Source organism: Electrona antarctica (genome assembly GCF_951216825.1).
Source record: "Electrona antarctica genome assembly, chromosome: 5".
Taxonomy (NCBI): Eukaryota; Metazoa; Chordata; class Actinopteri; order Myctophiformes; family Myctophidae; genus Electrona; species Electrona antarctica.
The window spans coordinates 6,441,678-6,457,495 of NC_136810.1; the positions used below are offsets into that span (position 1 = coordinate 6,441,678).

At 42.2% G+C, this 15,818-nt stretch overlaps 1 protein-coding gene across 2 annotated transcripts in view; it reads left to right on the forward strand.

The window, feature by feature from the left end:
• The window catches only part of LOC306923042 (CUGBP Elav-like family member 2), a 38,957-nt gene that overhangs the window by 14,289 nt on the left and 8,850 nt on the right, over positions 1-15,818 (forward strand). The window contains exons 3-9 of one of the 2 annotated variants that reach the window (XM_079501025.1): positions 630-712; positions 6,377-6,425; positions 7,686-7,703; positions 9,892-10,026; positions 12,046-12,125; positions 13,440-13,601; positions 13,693-13,756. In XM_079501025.1, coding sequence (XP_079357151.1) covers positions 630-712; positions 6,377-6,425; positions 7,686-7,703; positions 9,892-10,026; positions 12,046-12,125; positions 13,440-13,601; positions 13,693-13,756 — 591 coding nt within the window. The remainder of the gene's footprint in view (positions 1-629; positions 713-6,376; positions 6,426-7,685; positions 7,704-9,891; positions 10,027-12,045; positions 12,126-13,439; positions 13,602-13,692; positions 13,757-15,818) is intronic. The other variant, XM_079501026.1, reaches the window with a different exon arrangement.

The following is a 15,818-nucleotide window of genomic DNA, read 5'->3' on the forward strand; positions in this document are numbered from 1 at the left end:
AGTCCCATGGACAGCCATCTAAGCTTCTGGTCACCGCAGAGTAGACCCTCACCCGTCTCGTTATCTTCCCCTACGCTCTCTGCAGGCTTCCTGCATGTGTTGCACACAACCACCGTCTAACAGTTGGTGCTAAGAATACCGTGTCACATGCTCCTATCATGTGACAACAGCAACATGCTTTTAGCCATTTATACATTCTTCTCCTTTTCTTGAGCAGTGTTAACTTTGACTGTTCATTTCTCCTTAGCCCTAGCCTAGCCCCTTAGATGGCACATTATGTAGACTTAGATAGTATTTTAAACGGACTTATAGCTTGTTACGTAGACAGCTCTAGAATTGCATTTTATGTAGTCATAGCACTTTATAGTACACATGTATAATATAGTATGTATAGTTTACATAGATACTCCACTGTTATGTTCTTAGTTTACGCATGATTCATGATAACTACTTTTTATATATGTGATGTATGCCATGCTTTTGTTATTGCTTAATGTAAGTCGCTCTGGATTAAGAGCGTCTGCTAAATGCCTAAATTGTAAATGCCTTATATGGAAGATATGCAATTTTATTTCAATGCTGTTTTTCCTTCTCCCCTGTTTTGTCAATGTGTCTTTGTCTGTCTGCAGGATGCTGTTTTGTTACATTTTATACAAGAAAAGCTGCACTGGACGCCCAGAATGCCCTGCACAACATAAAGACCTTAACTGGGGTGAGTAAGAGCTGCTTGAGTCCCCCTCACATCCAGAGCTGCTTGAGTCCCCCTCACATCCAGAGCTGCTTGAGTCCCCCTCACATCCAGAGCTGTTTGAGTCCCCCTCACATCCAGAGCTGTTTGAGTCCCCCTCACATCCAGAGCTGTTTGAGTCCCCCTCACACCCAGAGCTGTTTGAGTCCCCCTCACACCCAGAGCTGTTTGAGTCCCCCTCACATCCAGAGCTGTTTGCTGGCCAAGAATTAACCCATTTTGACCTGAGATCAGATTCTAAAAATGTCTTCTACATCCTGAATTGAAAAAGCTATGTTTCTACGTTATGTTTCTGTCAGTCGTTCTTCGATTTTTCAAAAATAGCAGACCTACAAGCTCGTAGCGCGCCACTCGGTGGCGCGCTATGAGCTTGTAGATCTGATATTTTTCAATAGCTAAAGCATTGATTGATTGATTGAAATATTTATTAACAGTTTGCAGAATTACAGTACATTTCAAGCACAAACTCAATACAAAGACTGTTAACTGTGAGTGGACGACCCAATTAAGCATTACAATTGTTTACAAGAGGGTCCACCATGTTCAATTCATCAAAAACATAATGCATAACATAGCATAACATAATGCTAACACCAAAAGGGGTTCCCGCCCAAAATGGGTTAACTCTACTTGTGAGCCCCTGTCCGTTTTTTTTTCCCAAACTGAAATGTGTTTTCGGCACGCAGCGCCATCGTACAGTAAATTAGGCTTAACGTGAGGCTCAGCACAAGGACAGTGATGAGCCAGCAGACCTAACACAAACCCATGTCAGTGTGTTGGGCCAAAATGCAGGTTACTGCAGCTGCTCCAAGATTCCGATGCCACAAAATGGGAACAAATTCTGAATGCCTGTCCTTATGAATCATATATGCACAACTACATTTTTATTCCCTGTTAACTGAACGAGAATTTAGGTCAGCTAACAATGGAGACTGGAGTATGGCAAAAAAAGAGCATTGAGGCCTCAATTTCTTAAAGCCCAGTCGACTGGAATAGGTGCAATTGCTTGTTAAACCTCTACAAGTCTGTCCTGCCTGTTGCTGATTGAAAATTACTCTACTCCCAACCGGTTAAATAAATACCAAACAACCCCAGCTCTCAATGAAATCAATATCCAAGTCTATTGGGAAAAAGAGCCACTGTCAATGAGGTACCACCAGCATCAGTAACAACATGTACCAACATGTTCAACCAGGTTGATAAATGAGTTCAGCGGGCTGCACATGCAGAACCACTTCTCACTGGAGCAGCATCAATCAGCCAGGCATTTCAAATAAAGTCTAGCTTGATGCCCCCCCCGGTCCCTAGTCATGCTGTTACTGGCATTGACTGCAGTTGAGTGGGTTCGGCCTGCACGTCAGTGGAAAAGCTTGTCTCTGTCGCTCCCTCTCGCTCCTCGTTGGTGTTTCTCTCTCTTTCCCTCCCTCTCTCTCTCGCTCTCTCCTTGGCCAGTGATGCTCAAAAGTACCCATACCGAGCAAGCCATCTGTCTTTTTCTCTTAGTCTTTGTCAAAAACATGGGGGGGAAAAGAGGAAGGTGAATCAAAAGACCCAGCAACCCACATTTCCTAACTGTCTCCCAAGCCTCTTCACTTCACAGCGCTTAGATATATTTCTCCTTTTTGCTTTCTGTCATGTATTTTTTTTTTCTTCTCCCACGGCTGGTGAGCACAGCTGATGCAAAAGCTGTTAGATTCAGTTCCATGTATGCAATCAGGGAGAATATATCTTTAGGCTGGAAGATGTTGTGGTTTTCCAGGCTATAGCGCATATTAGCCCCGCCTCCTTCTGTCTGGTTGTGTGGGGTGGGTTTAGATGGGGTGAAATAAAATTATCCTTGTCTCCCTTTTATTATAAGATATAAACATTTAATGATCTTCCGGGGGGAAATTCAGGTTTCATAGCAGCAAGTGTGAAACACAGGAATGGCTAAAGAGCCAATGGCAAATAAAATAGCTATCCTTAGGTTCTGACAAGACATCTGCACTGGGTCTCTGAATGAAAGGATTAACTTGCTATATGCAATATGTCAATATTTTACTGACTTTTTTTCCCTTTTTCAGACTGCCAGCAATGGGTAGAATGCTCCCAAAATGTTAGTCTCTGACATATCTAGGGGCAGCAATCTGCATTCAAAGATCTTCCTAGAAGCTTTGTCATTGGTCGATTTGCCTGTCTACTTCCTGATTGGTTAGTCATTGCGACCAGGTTTTTTTCGACCAATGACAGAGCTTCTAGGAACATCTTTGAACAGAGAGACTACATTTTTTTGGGAGAGTTCTACCCATTGCTGGCTGTCTGAAAACAAAAAAACTTGACATATTATTGCTTATAGCAGTTTGAATGTAAAGTCTGTCAATAAATCTAAGGCCTGATTTACACTGGCAGCCAAATCTAGCCGAATCTGTCACTTCAAGATATTTCTTATCAAGGACCCCAGAAATTATATGTAATTCGTCTCTGACCCCCATCTGAAAATATGTTGTTCCAGGGACCCCTCAGAAGCAAAGATTTGAGTTAAAAACGTTCGCTCTGAAAAAATATATATTCCAAATTTGCGCCACATTTTCACGATTTAAAAAAAAATAGCAGACCTACAAGCTCGTAGCGCGGCACTCGGTGCTGCGCTATGAGTTTGTAGATCTGCTATTTTTCAATAGCTAAAGTATAACAATGCTTAAAACACAAAGGGGTTAAATAAGTCTAAATGCAGATAGGTCACATGGAATCCAATTTCTTTCAAATTTGACTTGAGTCACATTCAGAGGTGGTTTCAAATCCGATATGAGGAGATCTGTCTCAGTCTGATTGCGACGACCAGATGAAGTGACCCAAGTCACATATGCACCTATCCAAAACGTCACTTGTAGCGCGACCCGAGCGCTACTGACGTGATGTCATTACAGAGAGTGAGGAGTATTTTCATTTAAGTAAACAAGAGAGAGGACAAAAGAGAGAACATTAGTGCAACATATGTTTGTTTTATAGGAATAATGTCACTTCATTATGTCCGCACTACAGTGGACGCCGGACAGACAGTGAAATCTGTACCAAGTCCTGACGTCACTTGCTCATCCCCTGGTCCAGGGTCGCAGAAGTTTCATCTTAAATCGTCTCATATAAGAATTGTGGTCCAAAAATAAACAAACTCTGACAGCGGTATTGTCAGGGAGGATTCTCTGTATTGTTAGAACAGTCAGTCATTCATATTTGATAGTATGTTTCTAGTGAAAATGTTAATAATTGAATGAAAAAGTTATTGGAATTTAGAAAGGGGGAGGGTTTAAATGCAAACGAAATTACGTCAGACTTTGGTGCTCCTGTCACTTTGGGGGATGCCTCCATACAAACTAAACTTCTCGAAATGTACAGAAACAAGGCCGTTTATGAGGATGGTATGGTAGAGAATGGCTACACACGGTCCTATCTGCAATGTCGGATTGTTGTTGGTAACCAAAGCAGATGATGTGACTGCAGTCAATATGACGAATAAATGAAGCCTAAATCTGTAGCGAGTAATTTATCATAAAATCTATTTATATAGTTGATGCCTCTATTTGTGGATACCTTACTCCAAACATTGTCGCTTCATTGTGCATAAAATTCACATTCTGTGTGGATGGATGCATTCACACAAACAATTGTTTAGCGTGATTTAATGATCCCCTGGTGTGTAAGGACATTGTACACTGCCAACAAACTCCCAGTCCCAACAGTGAGTATCTGCGTAATACTTTTAGAAGAGGGATGAAGGCAGCTTGTGTGCAAACTGTTTCTGTTAAAGGGATCGCATGTGCATGAGGGATGTTGACAGGAGTAGGGCTAATCGATACATGCAGTCACAAGCCCAGCCTACACTACAGAAAGAAGTGAAACTGGATACTATAGGATTTAATTCATCCCCTAGTAGACGGCCTCGGTCAAAGGTGGCTTAAAAATGAGCAGGGATAGTCTGAGGAGAGGATAAACGTTCAGGGGGGAGATGTGGAGGTGTGTGTCTAGCGGTGGTGGGGAGGGCGCAACAAAATACTTTATAGCATTTTGGACGGGAACCCCTTTTTGGTGTTTTGAGCATTATGTTATGCTTTAGCTATTGATAAATAGCAGATCTACAAGGTCATAGCGCGGCACCGAGCTTGTAGATCTGCTATTTTTGAAAAATCATGAAAATGTGGCATAAAGTTTTGACTACATGCTTTTACAGAGAACGTTTTTAACTCAAATCTTTGCTTCTGGGGGGGGTCTCTGGAACAACATATTTTCAGATGGGTGTCTGTGGCCGTTTACATATAATTTTTGGGGTGTTTGACATGAAATAGTTTGAGAATCACTGACAGAAACAGATTTTTTTCTGAAAACTGTCAATGATTTAGAAGACTTTTGTAGAATCGTCCTCAGGTCTGAATGGGTTAAGAACTTAAGATAAAAGAGCTCTGCATCTGTGGTGATGTTGGTACTGTAAAACCCTGAGTGTTGATTGCACCGTGTAGTGTCTGGACTAGCCAGCACTGACGAACATGATATTATTGACCCACTGGTTCCCAAGATAATTCCAGATGTGCCTTGTATTGGGATTCTGTGAAAACCACAGACTTAAACAAAATATATCCATATAAAAAAATCATACCCATGTGAACTGAGTGGTGTAAGGTCTTATATAGACTGATCAGCTGTGGTCTGACGTAATGTCTGATGTAATGAAATCACACCTGGGTGACCATAGCAACCATGCTAATTTTTTGACACGTAAACTAACAAAGCCAGTTGTAGGAGTGGTTTATAGTTTGGTACGAACAGACACGTAAACTAACAAAGCCAGTTGTAGGAGTGGTTTACACCACTCAAAAAAATCATACCCATGTGACGTGAGGGGAGCTTTTATCATCGTACGTCATCATGCATCATGTCATACTGGCCAATCAGAATGCCTGTTGCCACAAATCTACGTCATATTTGCAGAACATTTGACCTAATTTCTCCTTTCATTGTCGATGGTAAATATGAGACGTGTGGGGACAAGATGACGTACATTTTCCCTTCATTGTCAATAGCATTTAATGTTTGTTGTGGACATTTTGTTAGGACGAAAGCTGTATATAGGAGGGGGCCCTCAAAAATATATAATTTCAAATATTTCTGTGATGCGAGCTTGTAGATTTGCTATTTTTGCACATTTTCTTTTAAAGGCAATGGGAAGGGGAGCCTTGATTATAGACCAAGAGGAAAATTACAATATTTACAAGATATTCATACTAAAATGGCTTCTTTTAGCGAGACAAATCAGGAGAAAATCTGCTTTATCGACCTTTCTTTATCCCAGCAACAAACTCTCGCGATATTTGAGGAGTCAGGAACTTTCTGTCAGTCTGCAATTTGACGACAAGCTCATAGCGCGCCACCGAGTGGCGCGCTACGAGCTTGTATCTCTGCTATTTTTGAAAAATCGAAGAACGACTGACATAGAAACATAGCTTTTTCAGAAAACTGTCAGGATGTAGAAGACATTTTTAGAATCTGATCTCAGGTCAAAATGGGTCAGAGGTACTAGGACACTTTTGATTTATATTGCACTCATTGATTGATTTTTTTTTTATTGACCATTCATTCCTTTGCCTCCTTGTCCACCAGATGCATCATCCCATCCAGATGAAACCTGCCGACAGCGAGAAAACAACCGGTGAGTGACATCATTGGAGACGTATTGTGACACCCAGCCAATGGGTGTCAGAGTGGAGGTGGGTGGGTGGGTGGGTGCTGGGGGGCTTGGGCTAATGTCCAACGTGAACTTCCTCAGCGAGATTAAATTTTGCGACGAAAGGGCGTCTTTTCAAAGGGAGATAATGCTGTTGTGATGAGTCACTATTCGAAACAAGATAGCAACACTAAGGTTGGGGAATGCTCCGCCTGCAGTACACAGTTTCTGTATGGTGTAGATGGGATTAAGGGCTTTGCACATGCGGTTGGGAGGGAACAGAGGAGAGCAGGTACAGACAGAGGAGCTAACGGAGAGAGTAAGTGGATGATAAAGCAGTCATTTGTCATAGACTAGAGACTTGAGGGGAAGGAAGTGGATGAAGACGGAAGGAAGGTGCCGATGCCACTTCATCATGAGTATTTTTCAGTAACATTGTGGTTTTGTGATGTGGTTTTTAGTTTTTCCATTTTAGCTTAGAGGTATACTGAGCAGGATTCCCCCCTTTAAAATTGCATAAACCACAAGACAAACCCATCTTCAATTTGGATATTGGAGGGGGGGGTGGGGGGGGGGGGGGTTTCAACTAAATTATGTGACATGGTTAAAAAAAAGGAGGGGATAAAAAGAGACCACTTATAGGTGTTGTATATAATATCCATATCAATGCTAATGAACAATTCATTCAAAACATGTATAATGAATGGAATAATGCTAAACTATATTTACAACGCATATTGACCGCTAATGAAAATCTGGTGTAATACATTATAGTCATCAGTTTATACTTGATTAGTCTTAGAGATAAGCTTAATAAATTTGATTTCATGAACTCTGACAGATGTTTAAAATGTTGCACACATACATGTCTTCTGGTATTGTGAGAAAGTTAGACTTAAAAGGGCATTCCACTCATTTTCAACGTCATTAATATTAAACTGCTGTTGTGTGGAAATAATAAAAAAAAGTCCCCCCATTCTGTGTTTCCAAGAGGTCTGAAAAAATCATTAACATTAATTAATGATTTTTTCATACTTAAAAGTTCTAGGAAACACAGAATGGGGGGACTTTTTATTATCTCCACACAACAGCTCTAAGGTATATTAATGACATTGTAAAATGTTGAAAATGGGTGGTTTTCCCCTTTAAGAGAATAAGAATATTGATTGATTTATTTTTAACATATAAATTGTAAATGCACAGTTTTGTTTACAACACCTATGATTTGTCTTTTTCAAAATATAGAGGAAAGACATCCAACAGGTAGGAACATTCTTTTTTTCATCTTTAGTATAGTAAAGTAAACTGTTGCAAAACTGAAATATAAAGAAGCACCTTCCCTTCAAAATTGGAAATCACCTATGAAATATTGAGAGAACAATGGCAGAGGACAGTACAAAAAAACTATTTAATGAACTGTTGAGGCGCTGTAGGTGGATTGGAGCTGCAGTGTCACCCGGCACTTCAAACCTTGTGTGTGTGTGTGTGTGTGTGTGTGTGTGTGTGTGTGTGTGTGTGTGTGTGTGTGTGTGTGTGTGTGTGTGTGTGTGTGTGTGTGTGTGTGTGTGTGTGTGTGTGTGTGTGTGTGTGTGTGTGTGTGTGTGTGTGTGTGTGTGTGTGTGTGTGTGTGTGTGTGTGTGTGTGTGTGTGTGTGTGTGTGTGTGTGTGTGTGTGTGTGTGTGTGTGTGTGTCAGGGGGGGGGTTGCCCTCGTTCTATCTTTATGGTAGCTACTGTGGGTGTGTGTAGGTGTATGAGTGAAGGAGAGAGTCTGAGCACAAATGCATGTATGAGGATGGTGTGATGGAAAAATGATTAAACTTTGCGTGGGAGTAGTTACGATGTCTCTGCATGTGTAATGTATTGAGAAACCAATGCCTCGATTGATTTTTGTTTGTTTGACTATGTGTGTGTGTATGGTTTTGAACTGTCAAGAACTATGTTGTACCTTGTACTCAATCACTTAATAAATAAAATCTCTCTCTCTCTCTCGCTCTCTCTCTCTCTCTCTCTCTCTCTCTCCCTCTCCTTAAAAGGATGCTACTCAATCATTACCCCTACTCAATAAGCCACTAGAGGTTGCAGTTGCATTATTTTGTAATGGCTGAGAGGCATAGGTAGACACAAGGCACTAACAGAGTGTCTCCAATATTCTCACCCATTATACAATGGAGGTAAACTGAGACCTCCCATGGCTTATTGCTTTACTAAAACGCTTACACATTATGGCAACATGAAAATAATAGATTAGATACGTCCCAATTAATAATTCACTACACGCACAGCTTCTACAAGAAAGTAGTTCCCGTCTCAGAGACGAGTGTTCGTTTACTCAGCCAGTCAAGACGGGCTGTATTAGACTTCAACATTTCCCAAACAAACACATAGAGAAATAGAACGTAATTGTTAGCTCAATCGCATTGTATCTAAGATGTTCAATAGAAAAATGACAAAATATTCCGGATTTAGCTAATACTCTGAGCTGCTAGCCTAGCTATGTAGCCTTTCAGCACAGATGGTTTGCAGGGTTGGGGAGCGCTTGTTTTCTTTACAAGCCCCGATCGAAACCCCTTGGTCTCTTGATGTCCCACACGGGAGGTGCTTCGAAGCCCCGCACGGCCGGGCCTTGTAAGGAAAACATGCGATCCCCTTCGCTGTCAGATATGCTGGATCACTTTATAAGCAAACAACGCACCTGTAATTGATATAAACTGATCTAAGGAGTAGATTAGTCTCTTAATCATGTCTACTAAACGGAAATCAGCCAATCGGAATCAAGGAATGGCACTAGCCGATCCTAAGTACGGGTATACTCGTCCTATAAATTAATTACGCGGGGCGCTCATGACGAGCAGGCTCGTTTTAAGGTGTGATATCGCTATAAGAAAGCCTTGCTGTGTTTCATTTTTGGAACCGCTCCGGTTGCTATGCACGGTTGCTAGGGCCCTGCACTGTTTCTGTTTTTCCATAGCCATTAACTTCTGTATTAGCCGCTGCCTTTGCACACTCTTTTCTCGGAAACTACTGTGCTGTCCATGATTGTGAACAAATCGCCGATGTTTGGAGGTTCTTTGTGATTATCCGGTGATCGCGATTGGAACATTGGAGTTTTCTAGAGCAAGGATTGACCTATTTTAGCTTGCTGGCATTAACGCTAATAATTTAGCATCCAAGATGGAACCCAAAACCGGACGCGTGTCATACTAAAACAGATTCTGATCCGGTGGCACCCAAGCACCACCACTTTTGTCCACCAGGTGGCACTCAATGTGTTCAAATGGTTGTCCCATCTAGCCAGTTTCCACTCCAATGTACCAAAGGGAATGGCATGTACAACAAGCTGGCATTTTCTAAGTAGAACATGTGACATTGTGACGAGGGGTTACAAATTTGTTTAGCATCCTATATAGTTAGCATTTTCATATAGCACTATAAACGTGTCTTTTCTTCCAGCGGTGGAAGACAGAAAACTCTTCATCGGAATGGTGTCGAAGAAATATGGCGAGAACGAGGTCCGAATGATGTTCGGATCTTTCGGACAGATCGAGGAGTGCCGAATCCTACGGGGACCAGACGGACTGAGCAGAGGTACGTGCTCCCTTAAACGTTGCCGGGGTGCTCAGAGCACCTGACCAGCACCGCCATCTGCGTAGCGCACCAGTCGCACATTTCATTAGCCATTTAGGCCTGACCTCGAAAAAAAAAAAAAAAAATCTTCTAAATCCTCCAGTTTTCTGAAATAAATATTTTCACAATTTTTCAAAAATAGCAGACCTACAAGCTCGTAGCGCGCCACTCGGTGGCCACTCGGCACGCCACTCGGTGGCGCGCTATGAGCTTGTAGATCTGCTATTTTTCAATAGCTAAATTATAACATGTTTAAAACACTAAAAGGGGTTCCCGCTCAGACTGGGTTAAAGCAGCCAGCAATGGGTAGAACGCTCTAAAAAAATCACACCCGTGTGAACTGAGTGGTGTAAGGTCTTATATAGACTGATCAGCTGTGGTTTGACGTAATGTCTGACGTAATGAAATCACACCCGTGTGAACTGGGTGACCATGGCAACCATGCTCATTTTTTTTTGGTACGGACAGACACGTAAAAAAACTAACAAAGCCAGTTGTAGGAGTGGTTTACACCACTCAAAAATAGTAGTCTCTGTGACACATCTAGGGGCCGCAATCTGCATTCAAATATGTTCCTAGAAGCTTTGTCATTGGTCGAAAAAGAGAACCCGGTGGCAATGACTAACCAATCAGGAAGTAAGATAGGCAAATCGACAAATGACAAAGCTTCTAGGAAAATGTTTGAATGCAGATTGCGGCCTCTAGATGTGTCACAGAGGCCATTTTTGAAACTAGCTCCTCGCCACTCGCCCTACACACTTCCACTCGGTTTGAGCATAGATATATAAATAACCGAGACGCAATGCAATGCAAGTGGATGGGAGGGGGATTCCGGTGCCGTCTCTATTATTTATATATCTATGCTCAAACCAAGTGGAAGTGTGTAGGGCGAGTGGCGAGGAGCTAGTTTCAAAAAGGGGGAGAGACTACCTTTTTTTTGGGAGCGTTTCTACCCATTGCTGGCTGTATATAATGTAATAAAATAAATACAAAAAAGACATTATTGCTTATAGCAGCTTTAATAATACAGGGCCTGCCTTCATTCCCCTATTTTATTCCTCACCCTGCTTCCTCCCCACCTATCACCCATATTCTATTGGAGTGCTATTCACCTCGCCTGGCAGCCACCACTTTACCATTCCACTCTCATAGTCCTAGTGCTTTACCTCCAGCGGTACTGGGGCGAGGGCCGCGGCACTCCATGCCCCGAACAATGAGCCGTCACCTTGGCAACCCCTGGTTGCTGGTGTTCCGTGGGCTCAGCTGGCAGCTCCTCATTCTCTGCCCCCTCCATCACACTCCACACAAAACCTGGAATTAGCCTGCCTGCTGCAGCATCCCATGAGCTAGCTAACGGTGCCGCATAAGACGCCATGAAAGCGCCAGAGTGCTGCGAGCTCGTTTTTTGGGATGTGCACAAACGATATAATATAATCCTCCTCCAGAGAGTCTGTTACAGCTTCAATAATGAGCCCCCTATATTCTGGTTAACGACCATGTGATGAAGCTGTAATTTGAACTTTATCAGACACCCTTTGACATTAATATGTTAAGTATCTATATACTTAATCTATATATATATATATATATATATATATATATATATATATGCTGTCACCTGAAGCCGTTCGGTGTGTATTTGTGTGTGTGTGTTTCATGTGTACATAATCACATTTATTGTCTCATCGTGTCACCATTATGTACAAAGCTCTCTTTCTGGGTTGGTGTTTTTTATCCGTCGATCACTGTTACTGTGCTCATGTGACTGTCGTTACTGTTATTCTCTGTGTTCTTTCTCCGTGTGCTAACCAGTGAGGGCGGTCTGTGTGCTTGTCTTGGGAGTTGTTGCCATTCTTTGTACAATTGTGTTGTTTTTTGGGGTTCATAACGAGTTGTCCAAACCTTTTTGTCTTGTTTTTGTTTCTTCTTGTCCCCCCCCTCCCCCTCCCCTCTCCTATTGTTCCCCCCCCTCCCCTACAGGCTGTGCGTTTGTCACTTTTGCTACCAGGGCAATGGCACAGAATGCAATGAAAACCATGCATCACTCTCAGACTATGGAGGTACTGTACCCCTTAGCACCTACTTCTCACCCCCTCCCCCCTCTTCTCCTGAACATGCTGCTGCCCCCCCCCCCTGTGTTGGAAAGATGACACTCAACACAGAAGACATTCATTCTCATAGAGCATGACTCATTTCCAAAAGCTAGCTTGACGATTATAAAATCACATGGTTTATGGACAATGAGTGTACAAAACTAGAGAAATCGCCCATTTGCATAGCAGTGAATTCAGTGCTAACAAGACGGGGCAAGAATTGCCTTCATTCCTTTATTTTGAGCTGTGTATTGATTCAGAGAAAACACCTCTGGGGCTTTATAGCCATCTTAGCCTCCCTCCCATATTAAATCCATATTTAGGACCACAGGGAAAAGAGACCGCTCCCATTGAATATAGGTTAACAAAGACATTACCCGAGACAGCAACAACTGTCCTATTTGATTCCTCCTGAAACTGGGTCCGCGTCCTCAAGTTATTCGGTAGTCTTTCAGCAAGTGGAGCATGAGTAACTTGACTGCTAGCGGGTCAGAGGCTCCCCAGTGAAGCATTGGACCAAGTCTAATTAGGAGCCCAACCAAACATAACATGGAGCTTCCTAGATTAAAAGGGGCCCCAGCGGTGCTGGCACCTTTCCTGTCCCTATACCATTAGATCCCTGATGCCATGGGAGGTGCTAGTGTTGCAAAACGCCATTTTCCCTGTCAAGCCTGTCCCCCCCCTGTCTAGCACTCAACTCACAAGAGACTACACCGCATGTTCGTCCGTTCCGTGAGTCTGTCTGATCAATGTGTTTGTGAGTTATGGTGCAATTTGTTGTATTTTTCCCTTACAAATGTCTTTCTTTATGTCTGCTGATTTGACATGTCTTTGTTTAATTGTCTGTTTAAAGTCATGTCTCCATCTCCTGTGTGTGTGTGTTTGTGTGTGTGTGTGTGTGTGTGTGTGTGTGTGTGTGTCTGTGTGTGCGTGTGTGTGCGTGTGCGTGTGTGGGGACTGGATTCAGATCCTCCCAATGCGTAAAGTTCTGCAGCATTGTCCCATGCTCCTCTTTTGGAATGTGATGTGGCTTGGCGATGCATGGCAGTTGTCCTGCATGTGTTGGCTTGGATAGGAATGCAATACAAACGTTAAAACATAAACCTAATCATAAGGCTTAGGATCATACCTCTATCTATTTATTTTTTACCTCTAAAATGAATGCATTCTTGTATTGTAATTGGCTATATATATAATGAGAGTAAAGCATAAATGTATTTCTATTGAGCGGGCCTAACCTAAACTATTCTCCCATGCCTCCTTCCCTCATCCCTGGCACAGGGTTGCACCTCCCCCATGGTGGCGAAGTTTGCAGACACACAGAGGGATAAGGAACAGAGGCGACTGCAGCAGCAGCTAGCACAGCAGATGCAGCAGCTCAACAGCGCCTCCACCTGGGGAAACCTGGCAGGCTTGGGCTCTCTCACTCCACAGTACCTGGCGGTAAGTGGAACATGCTCACTCCTCCTCCAAGTGCCTTTTTCTCTCTGATTCCTGAACACGGTGTTGACGGTCTTCTTTCTTGCCTTTACAGTTGCTCCAACAGGCTACATCTTCTAGCCAGCAGTCTGGTTTCAGTGGCATGCAGAGGCTAGGAGGTGGGTCATTTTTATTTATTTATATCTGCCGATACTGATTCCGATTATCCCATTTTGACCTGAGATCAGATTCTAAAAATGTCTTCTACATCCTGACAGTTTTCTGAAAAAGCTATGTTTCTGTGTCAGTCCTTCGATTTTTCAAAAATAGCAGACCTTGCCTAGGCCCCATGGGTACAAAAAATGTATTTGAGAAAAGTATTCAATCAATAAATATACTATTTTCACTACTGAATGGCTACTGAACGAGATGAGTAAACAAATTAAATGTAGAAAAATGCAAAATAAAATATAAACTTTAATAAGTGACTGACCCCTTCTCAACTGCACATGTTTTGCACAGGGGTTCACAAACTTCACATTAGAGAGACAAAAGTGTTTTGTTAAAACCATTTAGGCCTGACCTCAACATTTAAAAAAAATCTTCTAAATCCTCCAGTTTTCTGAAATAAATATTTTCACGATTTTTCAAAAATAGCAGACCTACAAGCTCATAGCGCGCCACTCGGTGGCGCGCTATGAGTTTGTAGATCTGCTATTTTTCAATCGCTAAATTATAACAATGTTTAACACCAAAAGGGGTTCCTGCCCAAAATGGGTTAAGCTCATTGTTTTGTTTTTTATAATTTCTTTTTAGCTTATTGTTTTCTTTTGTGCGATATAAAAACTAGGCTTACCATAATAATACATTGTTTAGTTTATCACCGTCTTACATTCAGTGAGTGAGTTGAGGCTGAAACAAAGCCAGTATGCATGGAAACAACAGCTGGCTCTAGGTTACGGCTTCCTACACTACAGAAGAACAGAACATTCCAGGACAGACATTAAAAACAGAAACATTAAGAGCTGAGAGGTTAATTCTGTGCTCAATCTCTGTGGTTAAATACAGAGGCGACAGGCTATCCTGTTCCTGTTACGGTTGCACTCCACTCCAGTAACGACTAACAGCTGATGCTCTTAACGAGACAGGCAGGCTGGCCGCTCTGAGTACAAAGCTATTGACGGCCATGTTATTGCGTCAACAATATCAGTGAAAATAATCTTGAGTTATTTTGAGATCGGATTGCTACCGATACGGCATAAATAGGCAGATATCGGCCGATAAAAAATCGGCGCAGATTATATCGTGCACCTTTAGTTATTGTTCTAGGTCTTTTTGGTATCTTTAGAACAAATCACTCAATGCATCAACAAGATTGTATCACATTACTGACATTTAGCAGGCATGTTCAGCATGGTGAATTGAGGCAATTTGCCTAGGCTTATACGTAATGGAGTTTGAATTAAGTGCACACCGATTTAACGAGTATTGAATTTAATGTAACTTGTTCAAACATATCACTGCCTAACCACTTAAGGCCTATTTTATACTTTATACTATACTATGACCAGTAAGACACCTGAGGGCGAGAAGCGACCTCGCCCTTTATCTGATGTTGACGGAATAAACACAAAAGATTCAGGGCGAGGCTGACGAGCTAAACAGCTCTCTTGGTTGACTAAAATATGACGAAGACGTGTGAGTTTTCGTTGATGAGACTAGACGAACATTTTAGTGGTTTGACTAACAGTTTCAGAATGCATGGAAATGTTCCGCCAATTGTGCGTGCAAAAATATCAGAATTACGGCTGCATCCTGTCCTTGTGTGTGTGCAAACTGTGCATGCATGCAATTTTCTATAATTTGAATCTTCAAACTGAGATATACTGATAATAGCCTACTGTTCAGTCATCATAAAATACAGTCATCATAAAATATATAATTTAAGATGTGATTGTAATACGGACGGACCTTTTCAGTTTCCCTCGACTAAAACTAGACAAACTATCAAGGATGGAAATTACTAAAATGTGTCAAACTAATGAAGCGTTTCGTCCAAATGACTAAAAGTGACAAAAACTAATAAGCATTTCGTCAAAAAGATAGGCCCAGGTAGGGAGTGTACAGGGTTTGATGAGGGCCCAGGTAGGGCCATGAGTGCCCAGGTAGGGCCCAGGTAGGGCCGGGCCTTCATTTTCGGGCCTGTTGAGAACTCTAGCTTTCGCCGGCTGCCGGGCGCAG